Source organism: Protomyctophum parallelum (genome assembly GCF_964188405.1).
Source record: "Protomyctophum parallelum genome assembly, chromosome: 21".
In the NCBI taxonomy this organism is placed as follows: Eukaryota; Metazoa; Chordata; class Actinopteri; order Myctophiformes; family Myctophidae; genus Protomyctophum; species Protomyctophum parallelum.
The window spans coordinates 7,811,006-7,829,933 of NC_139713.1; the positions used below are offsets into that span (position 1 = coordinate 7,811,006).

The 18,928-nt window shown below is 43.9% G+C and overlaps 1 protein-coding gene across 1 annotated transcript; it reads left to right on the forward strand.

The window, feature by feature from the left end:
- Positions 1-1,107: 1,107 nt before the first annotated feature.
- LOC310878807 (MOB kinase activator 1B) lies at positions 1,108-18,206 on the forward strand. The gene is made up of 6 exons (XM_083793208.1): positions 1,108-1,420; positions 4,210-4,376; positions 5,930-6,023; positions 6,925-7,058; positions 7,733-7,896; positions 14,976-18,206. The coding sequence occupies exons 1-6, from the start codon at positions 1,407-1,409 to the stop codon at positions 15,051-15,053; spliced, it is 651 nt and encodes a 216-aa protein (XP_083649334.1). The 5' UTR covers positions 1,108-1,406; the 3' UTR covers positions 15,054-18,206.
- The last annotated feature ends 722 nt before the right edge of the window (positions 18,207-18,928 follow it).

Below are 18,928 nucleotides of genomic sequence, written 5' to 3' on the forward strand. Positions count from 1 at the left end.
TTCTTTTAATTATTATTAATGTGTATTTATAAGTGTGTATTTGTAAGTCTGTAACGTCTCTAAATGAATTGAAAATGGTGGACCCTGTTGTAAAGAAGTCTCAGTGCTTTATCATGGTTTGTCCACAAGTAACACTTTTTGTAATGACTTGTGCTTTCATGTGAAATATACCCACTTACTTACTGTGGAAAAAAAATAAATATCAATTAATCAATCACTTTAGAAACAATACGGCCAAAAAAAGCCAAGCCCAAAGTAGCTTATAATAAGCAGACATGGCAACACTGACGCACACGTTCAACTGCTGCACTCCTCTGGGTCCTAGTGTTAGAAGTTCTGTAGAACCATATCATGCAAAAGGACTAGGCTTGCCGTACACTCAGAATACAGAATGCCGAAATCTTAGATATTAAATTAAAAACAAGTCCTTAAATTGTCAGTTCACTGTCCTCTTGACAGTGGACCCCCCTGGGTGTCCTGGCCCACATGTTGAGAGATCCACTGGTAATGGTTTTCAAACTTCTTCATATCAAGGCCCATTATATATTTGGCATTTAAGCCACAGACCAAACTTCGAATATTTTGTTGTGGTTGGATAAGATTTTGTCCACAATTCCATGCTGTATTGAAGTTGGTGGAGTGATACCAGCCAGGCACACGTTGATCAAAATAACAATTATTCTACGTTCCCTAATTGTGTCTACAGACTTCTTGTAAATGATTAAGTAATGCTAATGCAGACGTTTAACTCATGAGAGCGTAAAATGGACAAAAAAAAACAAATTAAACTTTCATTTTAAACTCTCATGAGTTAAATATCTAATTAGGGGCCCATTTGGTTTACCAACTCTCCATCATTTTAGCTGCAGGGGACCACCTAGGCTGGAACCCCCTCCTCAAGGACCACTGGTGGTCCCCGGACCACTGGTTGAAAACCACTGGATACTGTAAGTGTATAGTACTTCCAGTGGGGGGCAGCAAACCTGCCCACCATGGGTGTGTGTGTGTGTGTGTGTGTGTGTGTGTGTGTGTGTGTGTGTGTGTGTGTGTGTGCAATGTGCACGAAGAAGAAGAAGAAGAGAGAAACAGAACAGAAGAAGAAAGCATTCAGTTTAGTGTTAAGTTCTCCTCTCTCTCTCTCCGGCGTGCCTGCGGTATCATAACAACCCCATTTACCAGCTCATATTTAGCCTTTTTTTAATCCCAACGGTCGTGCCAAGTGTTTTTAGGCGACATAAATAACCGGACCTCCAAGTCGACAGCAGCTCTGTGTGGAGATTTTTTAATTTTTAAACTGAAAAAGCCACCCTTCTCTGCCCTCTCTGCTGCCTGGCTGCTGCTACTCTCTGCGCTATTTCACCAGGAAGGAGTTCCTCTGGGTCTGGTTTGGTGGAAGAAGAGGAAATATGAGCTTTCTGTTGTGAGTTTCTTCGTGTTGATTGTGATTATATCTATGAATGTATTAATAAGACTATAGTACACACACACACACAGACCTAACAACACACTGAGCTAAAAGCTAAATGATAGCTATACCCTATACCCGGGGGGGGGGGGTTGTTTTTTTTTAGGACGGGGCTACTTCCTGGATGGCTGGAGCAGCTGATATGATGCACACACACACCGGTCACAGTAACACCAAAACAATAGTTACAATGGAATAGTAACGTGTAACTTACTTGCAGCTGCAGCAGACCTATTATCAAAAGACACAATGGATTGCATTTGGATTCAAGCATTGGTACAGGTCAGTTCCAAAGTCAGGCCTGACTTGACTGTCCTGCATGGCTGTAAATTAAATGTAAATCAAATTAAACTAAATTGGATTAATTAATTTAACTCATGGAGACTGCAAAGAGAATGCAAATTGTTTTTTTTTTCTACATGTAATTTCTGCTGACCTAGTTTTCATCAAAACGCTTTGAAGAGACACATCATGGATTTAAACAGTAGCTCCACACACAGTAAGGCCCCGGTTTGTCTGCAGTTATTTTATAAATTAATTGTAAATTAAATTAAATGATCTCTTGAGTACAAATGTAATCAAATGGACCCTGCTTCCTTCTGATTACATTTTGTACTAGTGTCCCGAGGGCCCAGATTCACAAATAGATCAAATCGAATGATTTATTTCCAAACCACAAAATTGATTTAAAGAAGAAAATAAATCTAATGTTTTTAATCCAAACCTATGACAGCCTTTTTTTTTATATTTACCAATCAGTGCTTCTAATCTCCTTTTACACAATGCACCATAGCAGAGAATCTGGGCGCTTGGTTGGCACAGTGGTAAATGCCTGTGCCAACTGCCCTGGAGCTTGTGTTATGGGTTTGAATTTAATCCATTCTGACCTGAGATCAGATTCATACGAGGTTTCCGCCGGACACACGCTGGTCTGATGAACCCATTCTGACCTGAGATCAGATTCTAAAAATGTCAGTCGTTTTTTTAGATTTTTCAAAAATAGCAGACCTACAAGCTCGTATCGCGCCACTCGGTGGCGCGATATGAGCTTGTAGATCTGCTATTTTTCAATAGCTAAAGCATAACATGATGCCAACACCAAAATGGGTGCCCAGTCAGAATGGGTTAATCCACAGTGTGTACCACTGTGGATTCGTGTCTATACCAGTGCTTTTCAAGTCTTTTCATATCAAGGCCCATTATTTCTTCGGCATTTGAGCCACACGGGTTGTCATAGATTAAAATAACATTTCTTCTACATTCTCTAATTGTGTAGACTTAAGTAATGTAGATGTTTAACAATAATTTAACTCTTGAGAGCGTAAAATGAAATGCTTTCATTTTACACTCTCAACTCAAGAGTTAAAGATCTGTTTGGTTACCAACTCTCCATCATTTAGCTGGGGACTACCTGGAAACCCCCCAAGGACCACTGGTGGTCCCTGGGCCACTGTTTGAAAACCTATTGCTCTATACGGACAAAATTGGCCCGTGTTCGTGGGAGGGAAGCCGGGTAGGGAGGGGGATATTTGTCACTGTATGTACTCCTACGGGCTGGGGGGGGGAGGAGTAGGACGAAGGCTCTTCTACGTCCTCCTGGTGGAACCAGCAGTGACAACACAGACATGTGTGAGAGTGGTTCCAATTGATTCCTAGGAATCAATTGGCATAATGACTAAATTGGGGGAGAAAATGGTGTAAAATGCAAGAAGGAAAAAAAGGTTAAGGAGGAGTAACCAGATTTAATATCGGATTCCCCCAAAAGCACACTTGAATAACTGACAGAAGTCGTGTTTTGCACTTTTGATCATAAAACCTACTATGTGATTCAAAACTATTATTTTGTATACGAGCAAATGAAATGCCCATCAAATTTGACAATGTAAACATAAAAAAAATAAAAATACAGTTTATAATCATGGTAATGACGTTAAGCAAAACTATTTTTTGTTTGTTGCCTTGTCTCATCAAGAAGGTCCCGGGTTCGAACCCTGGCGGGCGGCTCTGGCCTTTCTTTGTGTAGTTGTTAGTCTCTCCGCCGTGCTTGTGTTGGCTTTCCTCCCACACCGGCGTGAATGCATGCTAGGCAGGTACTCCTGCCCGTGCCCTTGACCAAGGTACACAAGGACCAAGGTGCATTACAACTACAACAGAGAGAGCTGTGTGTGTACGGTGGTGGTGGGTGCTCGCGTCATTGCTCCTTAGGATGCAGAGGACACATTTACCCAAGAGGATAATACAGAGCTTGAACAAACGCTCCATCTGTTTGTTCGTTTGTTGTTAATGGGGACAGAACAAAACAAGTGTCCATCTGGCTACATATTAATTTCCTGTCCGAACCTATTATTGGGACATGGATTCTATTGAGTTCCATTGTGCCGTTCCATTCAGACTTTTTGTATACCTGCTATTTCTGAACAAAGATTTTGTGAAAAGTGGTTAAATCTGTCTGTAGGACTTTAGGTACTTTTTGAAACAAAGTATTAACTTTGGCTTGACTAAATAACCGGACCAACAGCTTTTTTTTATTTTCAGAAAAGTTGGACATATAAGATTTCCACGTGACAGCTACGAACTTTGACACATTCTTTCTTTTTTTGGTTGCTGGATTTTGTGACACACGGTTCCCCTATCTGTCTTTAGGCTCATGTCAGCTCAATGACTCATATGCACCTTGCTTAATCAACCAAGCAATTGTTTTTCCTCTTTTTCTTTCTTTCTTTCTTTGCATGTGACTCACACAGTGGAAATCGTTCATCCAAGACGTTCAAGCCTAAGAAGAATATCCCTGAGGGTTCACATCAATATGAGCTGTTGAAGCACGCCGAGGCCACCCTGGGCAGCGGCAACCTGCGCATGGCCGTCATGCTGCCTGAGGGCGAGGATTTGAACGAGTGGGTTGCAGTCAACAGTAAGGGCTAAACATCCACTCCCCTTTTCCATAGATCTCATTCAGTGTTGTTTTTGACAGCAATTGTTTTATTTTAGTTTTAGTCAGTCCCTTGGACAGTTTTCATTTCGTTTTAGTCACCTGGAATGTCTTAGTGTTAGGCTAGTCTTAGTTGACTATAATAATATTTTAGTAGACTAAATGTACAGTTGATTTAGTCGACTAAAATGTATTTTGGCGGGCCTTGATGCCGTCACTTGCTGAGAATAGCAGATCTACAAGCTTGTAGATCTGCTATTTTCAGCATTCAACCATGTGTAAAATGACTTATACTGGATCTCTTGTCCACTAGTCCCTTCCTAACATTTTAGTCTGTTTTTTTATTTGTTGTATGAAATTGCTTAGTTTTCATTTCATTTAAATTTTGTTTTCGTCAGTGGAAAAAAAGGTAGTCGGCGAACATCTTTCGTCATAGTTTTAGTCAACAAAAGCAACACTGCCTCCCCACCACCCGCCTTTTCCGTAGATCTCCAAAACGGCTGGCTACTTATCAGGATTCAAATAAAAAAAACTAGCAGATCTACCCGCTCAAAATGTGTCGTAGATTTGCCTTTAAGGGCGACCATCTCTAAGTCTAAGGCATCTAGAAGTCACATATAATCCCTTTGGCCTTTGGGTGGTGGGTGAAGATCCATTGTGAGTCGCAGGCCCGGAAAACACATGCTAACACAACAGTGATATAATGTTACCATGCATTCTGAAGTTTATTACACACAGAGTAATATATACAGTAGGACAGTAGATCTATGACGTCCTCTAGTAGATTATAGAAACCATGATAAGAAGGAGCAGGAACACGCTTGCATCTCATATCATACTGTACGTACAGTCCGTCCCTCTGATACAGTAGTAGACAATTATATCATGGTTATCAATATGCTTATGCAGCTAAATCACAACACTGTAGTATGCCTAAGTAGGGCATTAATTTATTTACAAACATAAAGCGTAAAAATATGGAGACATGAGGTTTCATGCCCGACACCAACAATCTGCAAGATTGCACTTTATCTACGTACATCAACATCTTTGTCCATAGCTTTCACTTTTGCCGGTTAAACATGTTGCAAAGACACCTAGACTTGTTGAACAAGTTGAACATGTTCACGAGTCAGTCGGCTTAAATCGTACAACAATGAGACGACAAAGGTCAAGTTTACTAAGTATTGGTTTAATGTCTGAGAAACAAACCTAAAACTGATGACAGTGCTGTCAAACAAGTATTTACCGTTTTAATCTGCAACACAATTTTATGCAGTATGTAGTGGGGGTCCCTGCTTAATCTCTATCAGCTAAGGGCTGAAAAAAGGTTGACACACTATTTTAGTGTGTTTGCCAGACCTCTAGTCAGTTGACTTAATCACCACACTACCGCACACAATGTGGTGTTCAGTGATGTAAATAGGTTTTCAATGTAATGGGACCCAGGGGTGGTCTTTTTAGAGCTAGGTCTTGGATTTAATTCAGTGGCTTACATACCGTTAAATGAACATTTCTTTGTGTGTGGTTTTCAGCTGTGGATTTCTTCAACCAGATAAATATGCTCTATGGCACCATCACAGACTTTTGCACTGAGGAAAGCTGTCCGGTCATGTCTGCTGGCCCTAAGTAAGTGCACGGGTTGTGAATGTGTGTGTATAGGAATGTTTCGTTGTTTTTGTGGCATGTACCAGCTTGATGTAAATGAGGTGGTGAAGCCGTTGTCTCTGTCAAATAAATGAGTTTGTACACGGATGGCAGCACTGGTGCTAACATAGTGAATGCTACAGATTTACGTTCTAGTGGTTTTCAAACTTGTTGTACCCACCCGTGGGCCCGTCAGAATCTCAAGTAAAGGCACCCGGTATCCGGAGAACTCGCCAGTTTACCAACTCGCAGCGATTTAGTGCATTTTAATTTTTTACTTCACCTTCATTTAAATTGCATTGGATTGAGAGAGAGAGAGAGAGAGGATAGTTGTTTAGAGTTAACACTAGAGAAAGTAGGAATGCTAAAAGTTTAAACGCCAAAGTACCGAAACAATGTAATTCATTAGTAAACAATATCCTGAAATGGTAGGCCTATACTTATCATTGGTATTCAGTCACATACTCAACTTTTTTTTATCATTATCTAGCTGACCATTTAATTGTACAAAATAATTTGATCACTTTGGAAATGAACTATAAACATCTGTGAGTTTGACATAGATGGATAACTTTATTGTCATTCAGCAGATACATAAAATCATTAAAATGCATTAGAGAACGCATAGTACACTGATGAAGACAGCATGTTAGCATAACTAAGACATTGATGAAGAATGTTCGCCGCGGCGGCGACTTGGTAAACCGGCGAGTTCTCCGGTATCCAGGCACCCTGTATTCAGAGCTGATCTGCAAATGCAGTAGAATGCTTATTACGGTTATTTTTGGGCGGTCGTGACCTGAAAAGTTTAGGAAACTCTTGGTCTACTGACAGAATGCAGTCTAATGGGTGAGATGTGTGTGTGATCTGTCTCATAATGTAGGTACGAATACCACTGGGCAGACGGAACCAACATCAAAAAGCCCATCAAATGCTCTGCTCCCAAATATATCGATTACCTTATGACCTGGGTGCAAGACCAGCTCGACGACGAGACACTGTTCCCATCAAAGATCGGTATGAGTTTATTGAATTGCTGTATGATTATCCCATTCTGACCTGAGATCAGATTCAAAAAATGTCAGTCGCTCTTCAATTTTTCAAAAAAAGCAGACCTACAAGCTCGTATCGCGCCACTCAGTGGCGCGATATGAGCTTGTAGATCTGCTATTTTTAAATAGCTAAAGCATAACATGATGCTGACACCAAAATGGGTGCCCGGTCAGAATGGGTTATTGGTGGCAGCCTGGCAGGCTCCTATTCTGCTGTAGTATAAGCCGCTGTTGTTGTCAGTCAAGTTTGTAGATGGTGCATGAACTAGCGTGCCTTAAATGTAGCAGTTTTAACTTTTGGAACAGATGTACCAAAGCAAATATGATTGATTTCATATTTTGTTCATATGAATGAAGATTCATGTGGACGTACAGTATGTGATCTCATTCAGGTGACTCTTAAGCCGAGTGGAGCCAAGTCTTATGTGCATAGAGGTCTGTTTGGTCCGTCCAACAAAAATGCAATGACAGTGGCATTTCAGGAAATCAAACGCAGTTATTTCAATATGGATGGGTATTCCGCAAGTGATTTGAACATTGTTGTTGTTCTGTTGCCCCGGTAAATGCCTTTTCAGGTCTTACACGTGACTCACTCAACATTGTAAGTAAAATTCTGCACTTTGTTGTATGTATCCCAAGGTGTTCCCTTTAAGCGGAACTTCATGTCTGTGGCCAAGACCATCCTGAAGCGTCTGTTCAGGGTCTACGCCCACATCTACCACCAGCACTTTGACTCCGTCATGCAGCTGCAGGAGGAGGCGCACCTCAACACCTCATTCAAGCACTTCATCTTCTTTGTTCAAGTAAGTAAGGAGTGCTTTGTTGTTCCTCGCCTAGCTAACGCTAGACCTTTCTGGCCTAGGTGGGAGGGCCGCGGCTCATATTTGCGCACACCCTGATTGGTTCAACGAGCTGTCTGTCAGCCCTTGGACCCCCCCCCCCCCCCCCCCTGTGCAGCACAGTTATTGTGTCGACCAGAAGCAGAAACCACTGGTTGCTGGAGTATACCATTCTAACGGACTGTCAAAGTTATTTCCACAGAGTCGGCACACGTTGGTTTTTGTCTTAGACGGTGTGGTGGGTTCTTCAGCCATTCTTCTCATTTTCCTTGCATAGCCTCGTTTGAAGTTCCACTGGTAATGATTTCCTCACAGTGTTATTTTGAGGCGTGCACACCGCTCAGAGCCCTGACGTCACATCATTTGGAGTGATCCCACTTTTAGGCCAGTGCAGCCCATGCGTATCGAGGCTATTCCTCGCCTTAATTGTTATATCAACAACAATGTAAGTCGAATAAAATATTGTAGGCCTCATGAAACGGACACTAGATTAGAAACGAGAACATTTAAGTCTTTACTGTGAAAATAGGAAGACGAGCAATAGCGCTGAACATGTGTTATTGTCGAAGGTAATTACATGAATTGCGGGTGTGTTTCATTTCGGTGTCACTGTGTCCCATCATGGACAGCTCCTGTACTGTTAATTTCATGCTGGCACACAGTATCACCTAAATGAAACACACCCTCAATTAACCATACCTTCAGCTGTGCTTACCTGTCGAAACTGTTTCAGTGAAAATAGTCAAGAATATACTGGCACAGGGACATGGAAATGCATGTAACGGCCAGGCTGACGCACGCCAGTCCCGCATATATGCACACATGTACTTCAACTCTTAACGAGCTTACACTTAAGACGGAGGGTGGAGGTTGGAGGTGAGATTTATTGCAGATGAATTGATTACAGTATGGAGCTGGGATTGAGTGAATGGACAGAGAAGTGACTGACAGTATGATAACAGAATGATAACAGAATGATGACGGTACGAGGAGGAGACAGTGGAGGAGCTTTGGCGTGGGCCCCCTGGGGACGGACCAGAGCCTCGGTTCGGATCCTGCCTGGCGGAGGCAGGGGGGGCTCTTGAGCCTGCCCCCCTGGGGCCGACCTGGTGGAGCCTGCTGCTGGGCGGTCGTCGGGGAGGTGGCGGGTACCTGAACGGAAGCACAGATGAGCGAAGGGAAGTGAGGACCGTTTATAAAGGGGTGCGGACAAGGTAACGCAGATCTGATTGGAGCAGACGGATGATGGAGCATTACAGCTCTAAGTTGAACTAACGTTAACAACTAAAACTTCAACTCTTAACGAGCTTACACTTAAGACGGAGGGTGGAGGTTGGAGGTGAGATTTATTGCAGATGAATTGATTACAGTATGGAGCTGGGATTGAGTGAATGGACAGAGAAGTGACTGACAGTATGATAACAGAATGATAACAGAATGATGACGGTACGAGGAGGAGACAGTGGAGGAGCTTTGGCGTGGGCCCCCTGGGGACGGACCAGAGCCTCGGTTCGGATCCTGCCTGGCGGAGGCAGGGGGGGCTCTTGAGCCTGCCCCCCAAAAGGAATTAAATAGTGCGCGCCTGGAGGAATGGTGCAAACGTCTGGAGGAAGGAGTAAATTAAGGTTTACCTGGAAGGGACTATACAAACGATGTTGGAGAGATTCCCTCGACGAGCCGGGGCCTTTAGCGAGAAGGGATCCGTGGGAGAGTGAGGAAGGCCCCGCGCCGTTGGAGCCTCACGACGGCTGGTGCCGCCGACATGGGAGCCTTCGCGGAAGGGGCTTGTGGGAGAATGGTTAATAGGTATGGTTGGTAGGCGAACAGCCCGATGGTTAGCGAGCCTCTGGATGGTTGGCCGGAAATCGTTTGCCGGCGGAGTCTGTTTGGGATGAGAGTAAGGTTGGTTAGCATGGCATGAATGAAACGTGAATGGAATGATTGTTTAGCAGGCGTCCTCTCGACAGAGGGCAGTGAGTGAGAATTTGATTAGCAGGCGTCCTCTCGACAGAGGGCAGTGAGTGAGAATTTGATTCGCCTGGCGGGACAGGGAGACTCCCGACGGAGGAGGCCTGCGTGGCCGGAGGACGGGTCGACCGTCGTTTTGGAGGAAGTGAGTGGGCGTCCTGGAGAGGGAGAACATGTTTAGAAGAGGGCAGAGGAGGAGGTACCCGCCACCCGACACATCCACCAGTCAATGTAGGTACCGCGCTGGAAGACACCATGGACTTCTGGGCATCGAGCACGGAGGCGGAGGAAGGTCTGACATAGGAGGAGAAGGCGGAGGACGACCAGTGGCCCGAGGCTTGCAGGATCAGGACGGAGACGCTGCTGGCAGCAGCGGTGGTGGCGGCTCCGATTCTCAGGGAGTGGCTGGAGTATAGCGGTCAGGAGGGAGACCACATCTTAGGAGCAGCGAGCGTAGATGGGAGGCGAACTCTCTACGACGACCTCAGACGAGCCCTCCAACGACGACTCCGGTCATCTCGGTCCTTCGTACATCTGGCCAGCTCCTTTGTGCTTCCGCACCGGTATCTTTCTTTAGTGCGTCTGCCTAGGAAGGTGTGGGACGTCCTCTCGATCGACGCCCAGCGTTGGTTCCCGCGGTGCGGCCTTGGCCGGGAGTTCTCGATGGCGGTGGCAGTGACCAGCTAGTCTCCTCACTGCTATCTTCTCTGTTATACTTGGTAATGGCCCGTACGGATGCTCGTTGGTGATGTGCTCATCCTGGTTGATGTCAAGTACCACGGAGACATCCTGGTGCAGCACCCGTCCAGGGATTTCCGTGGGGCGGAAGTGTCCGGCATTCACGGTCGAGGAGGAGGACGGTCTCCGCAGTAGCAGGGAAGAAACTGGTCTTAACGTGGAGGGGGAGGAGCACGGAGGAGAGGTACCTGACCACGGTGCCGGACTAGTAGACGCCATGGATCTCTGGGCATCGAGCGAAAGCTGGGCGTCGTGATGTTTGACGAACGCGGCAGACCCGAGGGGAAAGGTTTGACGAACATAGGTTCTTGGGCTATGGCTGACGCAGTGGACGTGGAACCGAAATTATTAATAGTGATATGGCCGACTGCGGGAAACTATTCCGCTTGGAATTCCCCCCCAAAACTGAAGTGGGAGCGTAGCACGGTGGCCTGAGCTCTCCGAGCAACGGAGGCTGTGAATAGGTTATGGCTTAATCCATTTAGGCCTAAGGCGGATTCTAAAAACGCCTCTGAATCCTGACCTAAGGTTTCTGAAAAACTTCAAATATTTATAAAGCAGCATCGAAATTTTACATTTGAATACTGTACGTACTGTATGGGTTCCCGGCCTGAGGGGGTAAGATACCGATAGGGGTTCCCGCCCGGAAATGGGTTGAGGTGAGTGGTTTGAGACGTTGAGTGGGTGGTTACCTATGAGTTTAGACATTACGGCGCAGTTGAGACGTTGCGGTGCGTGGCTGTCGAGCTTAGCTGGTGCAGTGCATGGCTGCCAGAGAGTTTAGCTGTTGCAGTGCGTGGCTGCCGACTGAGTTTAGCTGTTGCAGTGCATGGCTGCCGACTGAGTTTAGCTGTCACGGTGCGTGGCTGCCGGCTGGGTTTGGCTGCTGCAGTGCGTGGCTGCTGATGGGATTAGGCTGCGGTGGATGGCTGACGAGTTCAGCTCGGTGGGGGTCCGTGTTGAGGCCTAGCCGGGAACCTGGCCTTCCAGGCATGCGTGAACAGTGCTCGTTTCCCTGATGATCGCCGAGCAGGTAGCTGGACAGGAGGGGCACAAGCATGGAGTTAGTATGGTCGGACCGACGTGGCAGTTGGAGTGAGAGTAGAATATTAAGACTTAATTGACGGGAGAAATAATGCAGTTGACGGGTGAGTAACAGAGAAAATCTTAATTAGGTACGGCTCGGTGAGCACGGTCTCGCCATCGAGAAGGTCGACATAGGCGGACCTGAATCCTGAGAGAAGACAGACTATGCGCCCACTGCGCGTGAATGAAGTGGAAAGCGAGCTACGCTTTCTAACCATGTGTTGAACCGAGACGTCAGAGACACGTACTTCCCACGGATTACAACTGGAGATTGAGAACGTGACCCGTGGCGAAAACTCCCATATCTGCTGGGCGAGGTACGACAATGTGCAAACGCGGCAGCAGATTTGAGATTTGCTGTGAAAGGAGAGGAATACCAGATGGAACACGGCCGCCCTGAAGACAAGCCATTTGTATGTTTGCACTATACCTGCGTCGAGTTAGCGTGACTGACGCGTTGAAAGCTCGAGTTAACTAGGTGATGAAAGGTCAAGTGAACGAGCGGTGCCGGCATGAACATTAAATGCCGTGAATGATAGGAACAGAGTGGCGGAAAGAGGGACAATATGGCAAGCATTTTCCCTTCATTGACAATGTAATAATGGAGCGTTCTTGAGGGTCTAACGTCGATCAGGGGGTTAGACATGGAATGAAAACCCGGGAATAAACCACAGCAAAATGTGACTTATTGAGCTGATAGTGGGAGCTCCGACCTGTGAAGCTCACGGCTTGTAGATCAGCTATTTGAACGTGTTCACACTGACCTGGCCTCTCTTCTTCTCCTCTTTTTACTTTGTTTCTTTTCCTCCTCCTTCTCTTTTTTCTCTTTCTCCCTTTCTCTCTTCTCTCTTTTTCTTTTTCCTATGATTACGCTCAACATCTCATCACAATCCACATGATTGAAGCATGAATCCAGAGCACTAGTAGATTGCCGGGGCATGAATGAATGGGGCACCGAGTTGCCATGTTGGAGGAGACAAGCGCCAGGTCCGCGAAAACAAGTCACGAAAACTAACTTGAATCATTATGAAAACGATCCGACAGCGTCAGATAATTTACCAACATGTAACACTGAGGGTGCTTCGAATGAACCGTGGGTTTAAACAACGGCGTCCACCCGGCAAGTGATTAAATAAAACAAGCCTGAGACGCTTATAATGAGCGGACGTGGCAACCTGACGGCACCGGACATGCTCAGAGTAGTCTAGGAGTCTAAGATACGATAGTGGTGACGCTAGTGTAGCGCCGGCCGCAGCTAGAAGAAAATGCAGGCTTTAGACTCTCTTTATAAGGATAGATGACGAGGAGTTTATCATTGGAACGCCACCGGTCGCTCCGTTTATTATTATTCCATCCAACAGCTCATCACAGCCAACACTGGCGCATCACAACACTGCGTCATCAAAGCACGCCAGCCTTCAGGCAAAAGCAAACGATCCTCGAGCCTACACTAGTGTTGACTCCCGTGGCAACGATGGAATGCGGAAGTGCTCGTTCTATCTCGGGGGAAAGTTCCGCCAAGGAACAAAAAGTTTGGAACTAGACAAAGCGTGTCGCCACTCTACACTGTGGACGAACTAAAACGCCGTGTATGATTTTAGACCTGCAGCCTGATCTATGCTACGTTCACAGGATGACCAGTAGCTTACTGCCGTGAAAGCAACGTTTAATGCATGATCGCCCAGACGCCACCTGAAGCAGTAGCGAGACTCGTGGCATGAGGCATTAGCAGCAGTATACACTATACAGCATAAGCAGCCTGTAACGGCAACGCACGACATACAAAGCACTGAGTAGCAGCAAGCAAGCAGGATAAAAGTGGCGATTGCGTGCGGAGGCAGCATCGGAACGGAATCGAAATGAGGCTGTTAGCAGTTACGTTTGTTTGAAGGTTGAACCAATTAGGTGGATAAATAGCAGTGGCGAGCAATTAGAATGATACTGTATCTGATGGAGGCATGCAGGGCCTGGGACGCTGGCGAAACACCCGTCGGTGTGTCCTGGGATGAAAGCTGCGGCCGTGGAGAAGTTTGTTGACTCTTGAACTTGGATGGAAATGACGGACGATGAAGGTGAGCTGCGAGCTCGATCGTGTCTGTGTGCTACCTGTCACCTGAACGGAAGCACAGATGAGCGAAGGGAAGTGAGGACCGTTTATAAAGGGGTGCGGACAAGGTAACGCAGATCTGATTGGAGCAGACGGATGATGGAGCATTACAGCTCTAAGTTGAACTAACGTTAACAACTAAAACTTTTATACCTAGTCCTATTTTAAAGCCTGCGTGCCGTATGCACGGCTCGCGTATCCGCCTGCCTGGTGTAGCTGCCGGTATCATTGCTATCTTCCGAACGCGCTGTACACACGTATAGTCGCATACGTGTGCTTTGAAAAGCCTGGTGTAGCCCAGCCGGTTTGTTTGGACAAAACATATTCTGTATAAGCTCTGTGTGCAGGATGAGTCATCAACATTTTCTTTTTTTAAATAGTTTTCCAGGAAATGACCGAACACTTGAGAGTGTAAAATGAAACCAAATGGACCCTTATAAGGGTCCATTTGGTTTACGCTCTCAAGCGTTCAATTATTGTTAAACATCTGCATTACTTAATTTGACCAGAACAACGCAATTAGAGAATGTAGAATAATTGTATTTTTTTTATCGTTTGCCTGTTATCTCCCCAATGGTACCATGTCAATACAGCATGGAAATGAGGACAAGATCGTTTCCAATGACAACTCTTGGGTCGGAGAGGCTAAATCTCATCAAATGGTGGTCCGCGGACCACCAATCCGAATAAATAATCCGAAATCCCGAATAAATAATGGACCTTGATATGATACGTGTTAAAACACTGCTCTAAAGTGATAAATCAGCTTGTTCTGCTCTTAGCAGGAACTTCCATGTTTAACCCATTCTGACCTGAGATCAGATTCATACGAGGTTTCCGCTGGACACACGCTGGTCTGATTAACCCATTCTGACCTGAGATCAGATTAAAAAAATGTCAGTCGTTCTTCGATTTTTCCAAAAATAGCAGACCTACAAGCTCGTATCGCGCCACTCGGTGGCGCGATATGAGCTTGTAGATCTGCTATTTTTCAATAGCTAAAGCATAACATGATGCCAACACCAAAATGGGTGCCCGGTCAGAATGGGTTAATAAAGGAGAGACAAATCTATATGTAGGAGTTGCATACTTAATGGTTTATTCATACTGTACGTATCTGTTCCTTCTCACTCGTCTCTTTCAGGAGTTCAACCTCATTGACAGGAAAGAGCTGGTCCCGTTGCAGGAGTTGATTGAAAAACTGACGACCAAGGATAGATAAACCACAGCCATGTCATTCTTCTTTCTGTGGTCTCCTATTCATTTTTGCACAGATACCCACCCCACCCTGGCTGTGTGTATGCAGTATATACTATATTTCCATTTGGGGAAATGTTTTTTTTACAAGGCCAGGAACAAGGAAGGGTTTTCGATAGGTTTAAGGCACTACCACTAAGGCTATCAGGGATTACAGACACAATTTAACGAACCACAAAAAAGCAACAACAACATAATAGTTGTACATCTTTGGACAGAACCCCACAACTCATGTTATCAGTGTTGAGTCATGTAGTCATGCTTACATGTAGTACACTAGAGAGGTCCCATCCATTACGTTGACTCTGTGTTTCTGTCAACTGGAGTCATCACAACTAGTCTTGGGCGGTAATTTTTCATACCTTCATCCTGACATTTTACCAGGATATATACGGTAGGATATACGGTATATGACGGTATTTGTGTAAAACAAATATTGACTAAATAAATACAAGCTGAGCTGCTCATGGCAGAAGTCATGGTAGCATGTTGTCTCTGTCGGGTAGAGACCTTGTCCAAACCGGTTAATTTCCATGCAGGAAAATGGAGAACATGTGATCCAATGTAGTTCTCGTTGATACTTCAATATCTTGTTCAATATCTGTAAAACCCACTGGCAGACGTAACCACTTTCAATTTGAAAATGGCAAACATTGCCCATCTGCGAACATACAGCGCGGGTGCGTTGTGTGCTTGTAGAAAAGGCTATTTTGTTTTGCTACTTTTGTGAGACACCATACTATGATGAAGTAGGGCATTAATTCATGAAACAAAGTTGAAATATGGAGGTGCAAGGTTTCTTTCAGACGGCAACGATGTATGACATTGTCTAGCAGAGCCTACAGTGCCATGTCTTTATATCGAATTTACATAGTTGGGCAAGTCCTGACCTGGTGAGACGTGTTGTCGACACAGCAGATGCCGACACGGTCACGTCAGTGGTCAGAGATGATGTGGTGATGGTGACAGACCTGGCCGTTGAATAAACGTGTGGCTAATAAACTACTTTTGTACTTGGAAGTAGTCATAATTCTCAAGACAAAGTTATGTGTGGTCATATTTTTAATGATTCCATATCTAGTCGTATTTATTTAATTCGCTATTAGACCTATAAGAGCAGAAAGGGTTCAAAGGACCGGCTTATTATTTAACTCTCAAATAATGATTTTATATTGTTTGTCTGTCAGTAATATTTTGGGCCGGTATTGAAACTTACATTTGGGGGTTTTCAAAATACTCTTATGCCGTCATACCTTGGTACCGCCCAAGACTAATCACAACACTAGATGCTGTAGGTATGTCCATCCATGCCACATGTTTTCATGTCCAAGCTGACCACAGGTGAGCGTAGGGTGTGAGGAAAGTTGATGAGGAAACATTTACGAAAGTTCTTTTGCTGGTGTAAAAAAACTACTTAGGCCAGTTCTTCAGCAAAACCAATAACTAGTTTCTAAATAAATGAACACTCTATCTTTGTATTTAGAGCTGGATCAGGGTTTCTTAGTTTTCAAATTGGTATTTCCCAAGTATGTCAGTATAGTATACAAGTATGTCAGTATATTAAGATTCCTAAGTGCCTGGCATGGCTTTTAATCACTCCGTATGACTGGCAGGGACAGAAAACCTTCATGCTAGCTGAAGCAGAGGGACTAAACGTGATAGCTAAAGACCATATGATTTAGTTATTTTCTTTACAAAACTATTGATTTGCCATTGGATATTATTTCAGTTGCCCTCCCCATTGTTTGGTCCTGAATGCCTACCTTTGAAGACAACATCTGATCTGATGTACTTTTTTGTCATTTAAATATTTGTATATGTTGAAAATGTACTAGCCATATACTTACCCTAAGGAGTTGTTTTGTTTTATTTAGTTTTCAAAACTCCTTTGCCAAGTGCTGGCTATGATAAATGAATGTGTTGAGAGACCTGGAACGGGGTAGCAGTCTAATACCGTGTAGCACTAGCAGGGGATCAAAGATGGATGGTCTTATCTGGTGTTCTGTACACTATGCTGGTTTGCGCCTCAAATAGTTGAGGATTGAGGCAGTTTCTTTAACCTGATATCCTAGGGTTAAATATGAACCAACTCTTTGGGGGATCTTTAACATTGAACTGTACATAGACTAATGGTTCACACATGGAATATAGAGTATTGCCCTCGAGGTCACAAACTCTGATGTTAAAAGTAGTACTGTTATTGATTATTAATTGGATAATGCTGCATCCCTTGTTCTCTTGAATGGCCGTGAAGCACTTTGAACAATTTCCCTGATCTCTCTCTTTTGCCTGAATGTTCATCCATGATCCCACATAAAGACTGCCTGTGTTATCGATTTTATCATAGTCCCCCCCCCCTCCCGATGAATGTTACTGCAATGCTTAAGCAACACTGCAACGGGCTATTCGGCATATGCAAGTGAGATTTATTCTGCTTATGTATGGTCTGACTTGTGTTGCTGTGCTTTCAGGCAGCATATGCATGAATGAATCTTTTTTCCCCCAAAATGTAAATGTAGTTTACGATCACTATGCAATAATAATTGACAGACATTAGACTCGAAACATAATTCATACGTTTATCCATTCTGCTGTTAATTTGTTTAGCGTAGCTTTTGCTGTGTGTGATAGGAATTAAATTGATTGATCCGACTGCCCCCCCCCCCACCCCCCCCTTATTAAATTGAGGCTCAAAAAGTGTTTGCTATATATTATCTTCCAATTTGTTATTTTCAGGAAGACGTATCAGAAATGCAGACCTGTAAATAACCAAAATTAGACATTTTGATAACCTTTTGGGCAGAGCATGGTGTGTGGTAGCTTATTGGCTAAAGAATGTGTTTTGGATTATAACATTTTTGTCATTTTGTCAACCCTTTCCATTTTGTTTAGATGCTTATGAATGTTCTCAGAAAATCTAGTAGTAAAAGCAGGTAGGCAACCGTAACGCATCTCATCCTTCTGAAATGAACATAGCATAATAGCCTGTTGCCTACTCTTTTCTCCTCGACTGTAATAATGACATTGAAATGTTTGTAAATAATGGCTTGATTGATTATAGGGTTTTCAATGCTACTGAACTGAATTGTGCTGTTTACAAATAAAAGATAGTCTTTGACTCTGTTTTGTAATCCACATTTCTACAAGGACCTTACATTTGTAGTCATGCAAATGAGAGTTAGAAGTTTTTTGCAAAAAATGTAATGCAAATCATTGTGTTTTTTAGGTTAAATGCTTATAATTAGCTCTGGTTAACACTGCCTAAATAGATTTTAACAAGATAAAATATGTCGGTGAATACCCTACTCTATAATTTAAGCTTTTACATGAGACTACAGCAGGGTCTTCAACAAGGTCTGGAACCCCTAGGTCAAGGTCACACTGATAATGATAATGATAGTGCTATCTATGAAAAGGTTTAATCTGCAACACAATTTTACACAATATCTCTCTGTCGGTCTGTGCTTAATCGCTCAGCTAAAGTGTCCTCATTTATTGGCTTGGCATGAAAAAAGTTCCCTGGAATAGAGTAAATCAAAGTATAAATCTGGACTACAGAGATTGGTTGTCGGGGACATCACACGTCATCACGGTGACGTTTGGTTCACGCGACTGTTTTGTAGTTCATTTATATGGTAAGCTTTTCGATTGCATTTTATTTTTTATACTTCTAAAATTATAAAATAGGGATTAATTTGTAAGATCATATTGAAGACGTGTAAGTATTATAAACTCTTATTTTCAGACAAACATGTCAATGTCAAATATGACTTTTTTGTTTCTTGAACCAATTGGGAAGCTTTGGAGAAACCAAGGGGAGGAACCAGGAAGGCTCAGAAA

Coding starts and splice junctions, on each gene's coding strand:
- LOC310878807 (XM_083793208.1), top strand. Junction 6,024..6,924: donor GTCATGTCTGCTGGCCCTAA/GTAAGTGCACGG, acceptor CTCATAATGTAG/GTACGAATACCACTGGGCAG. Junction 7,897..14,975: donor ACTTCATCTTCTTTGTTCAA/GTAAGTAAGGAG, acceptor CGTCTCTTTCAG/GAGTTCAACCTCATTGACAG.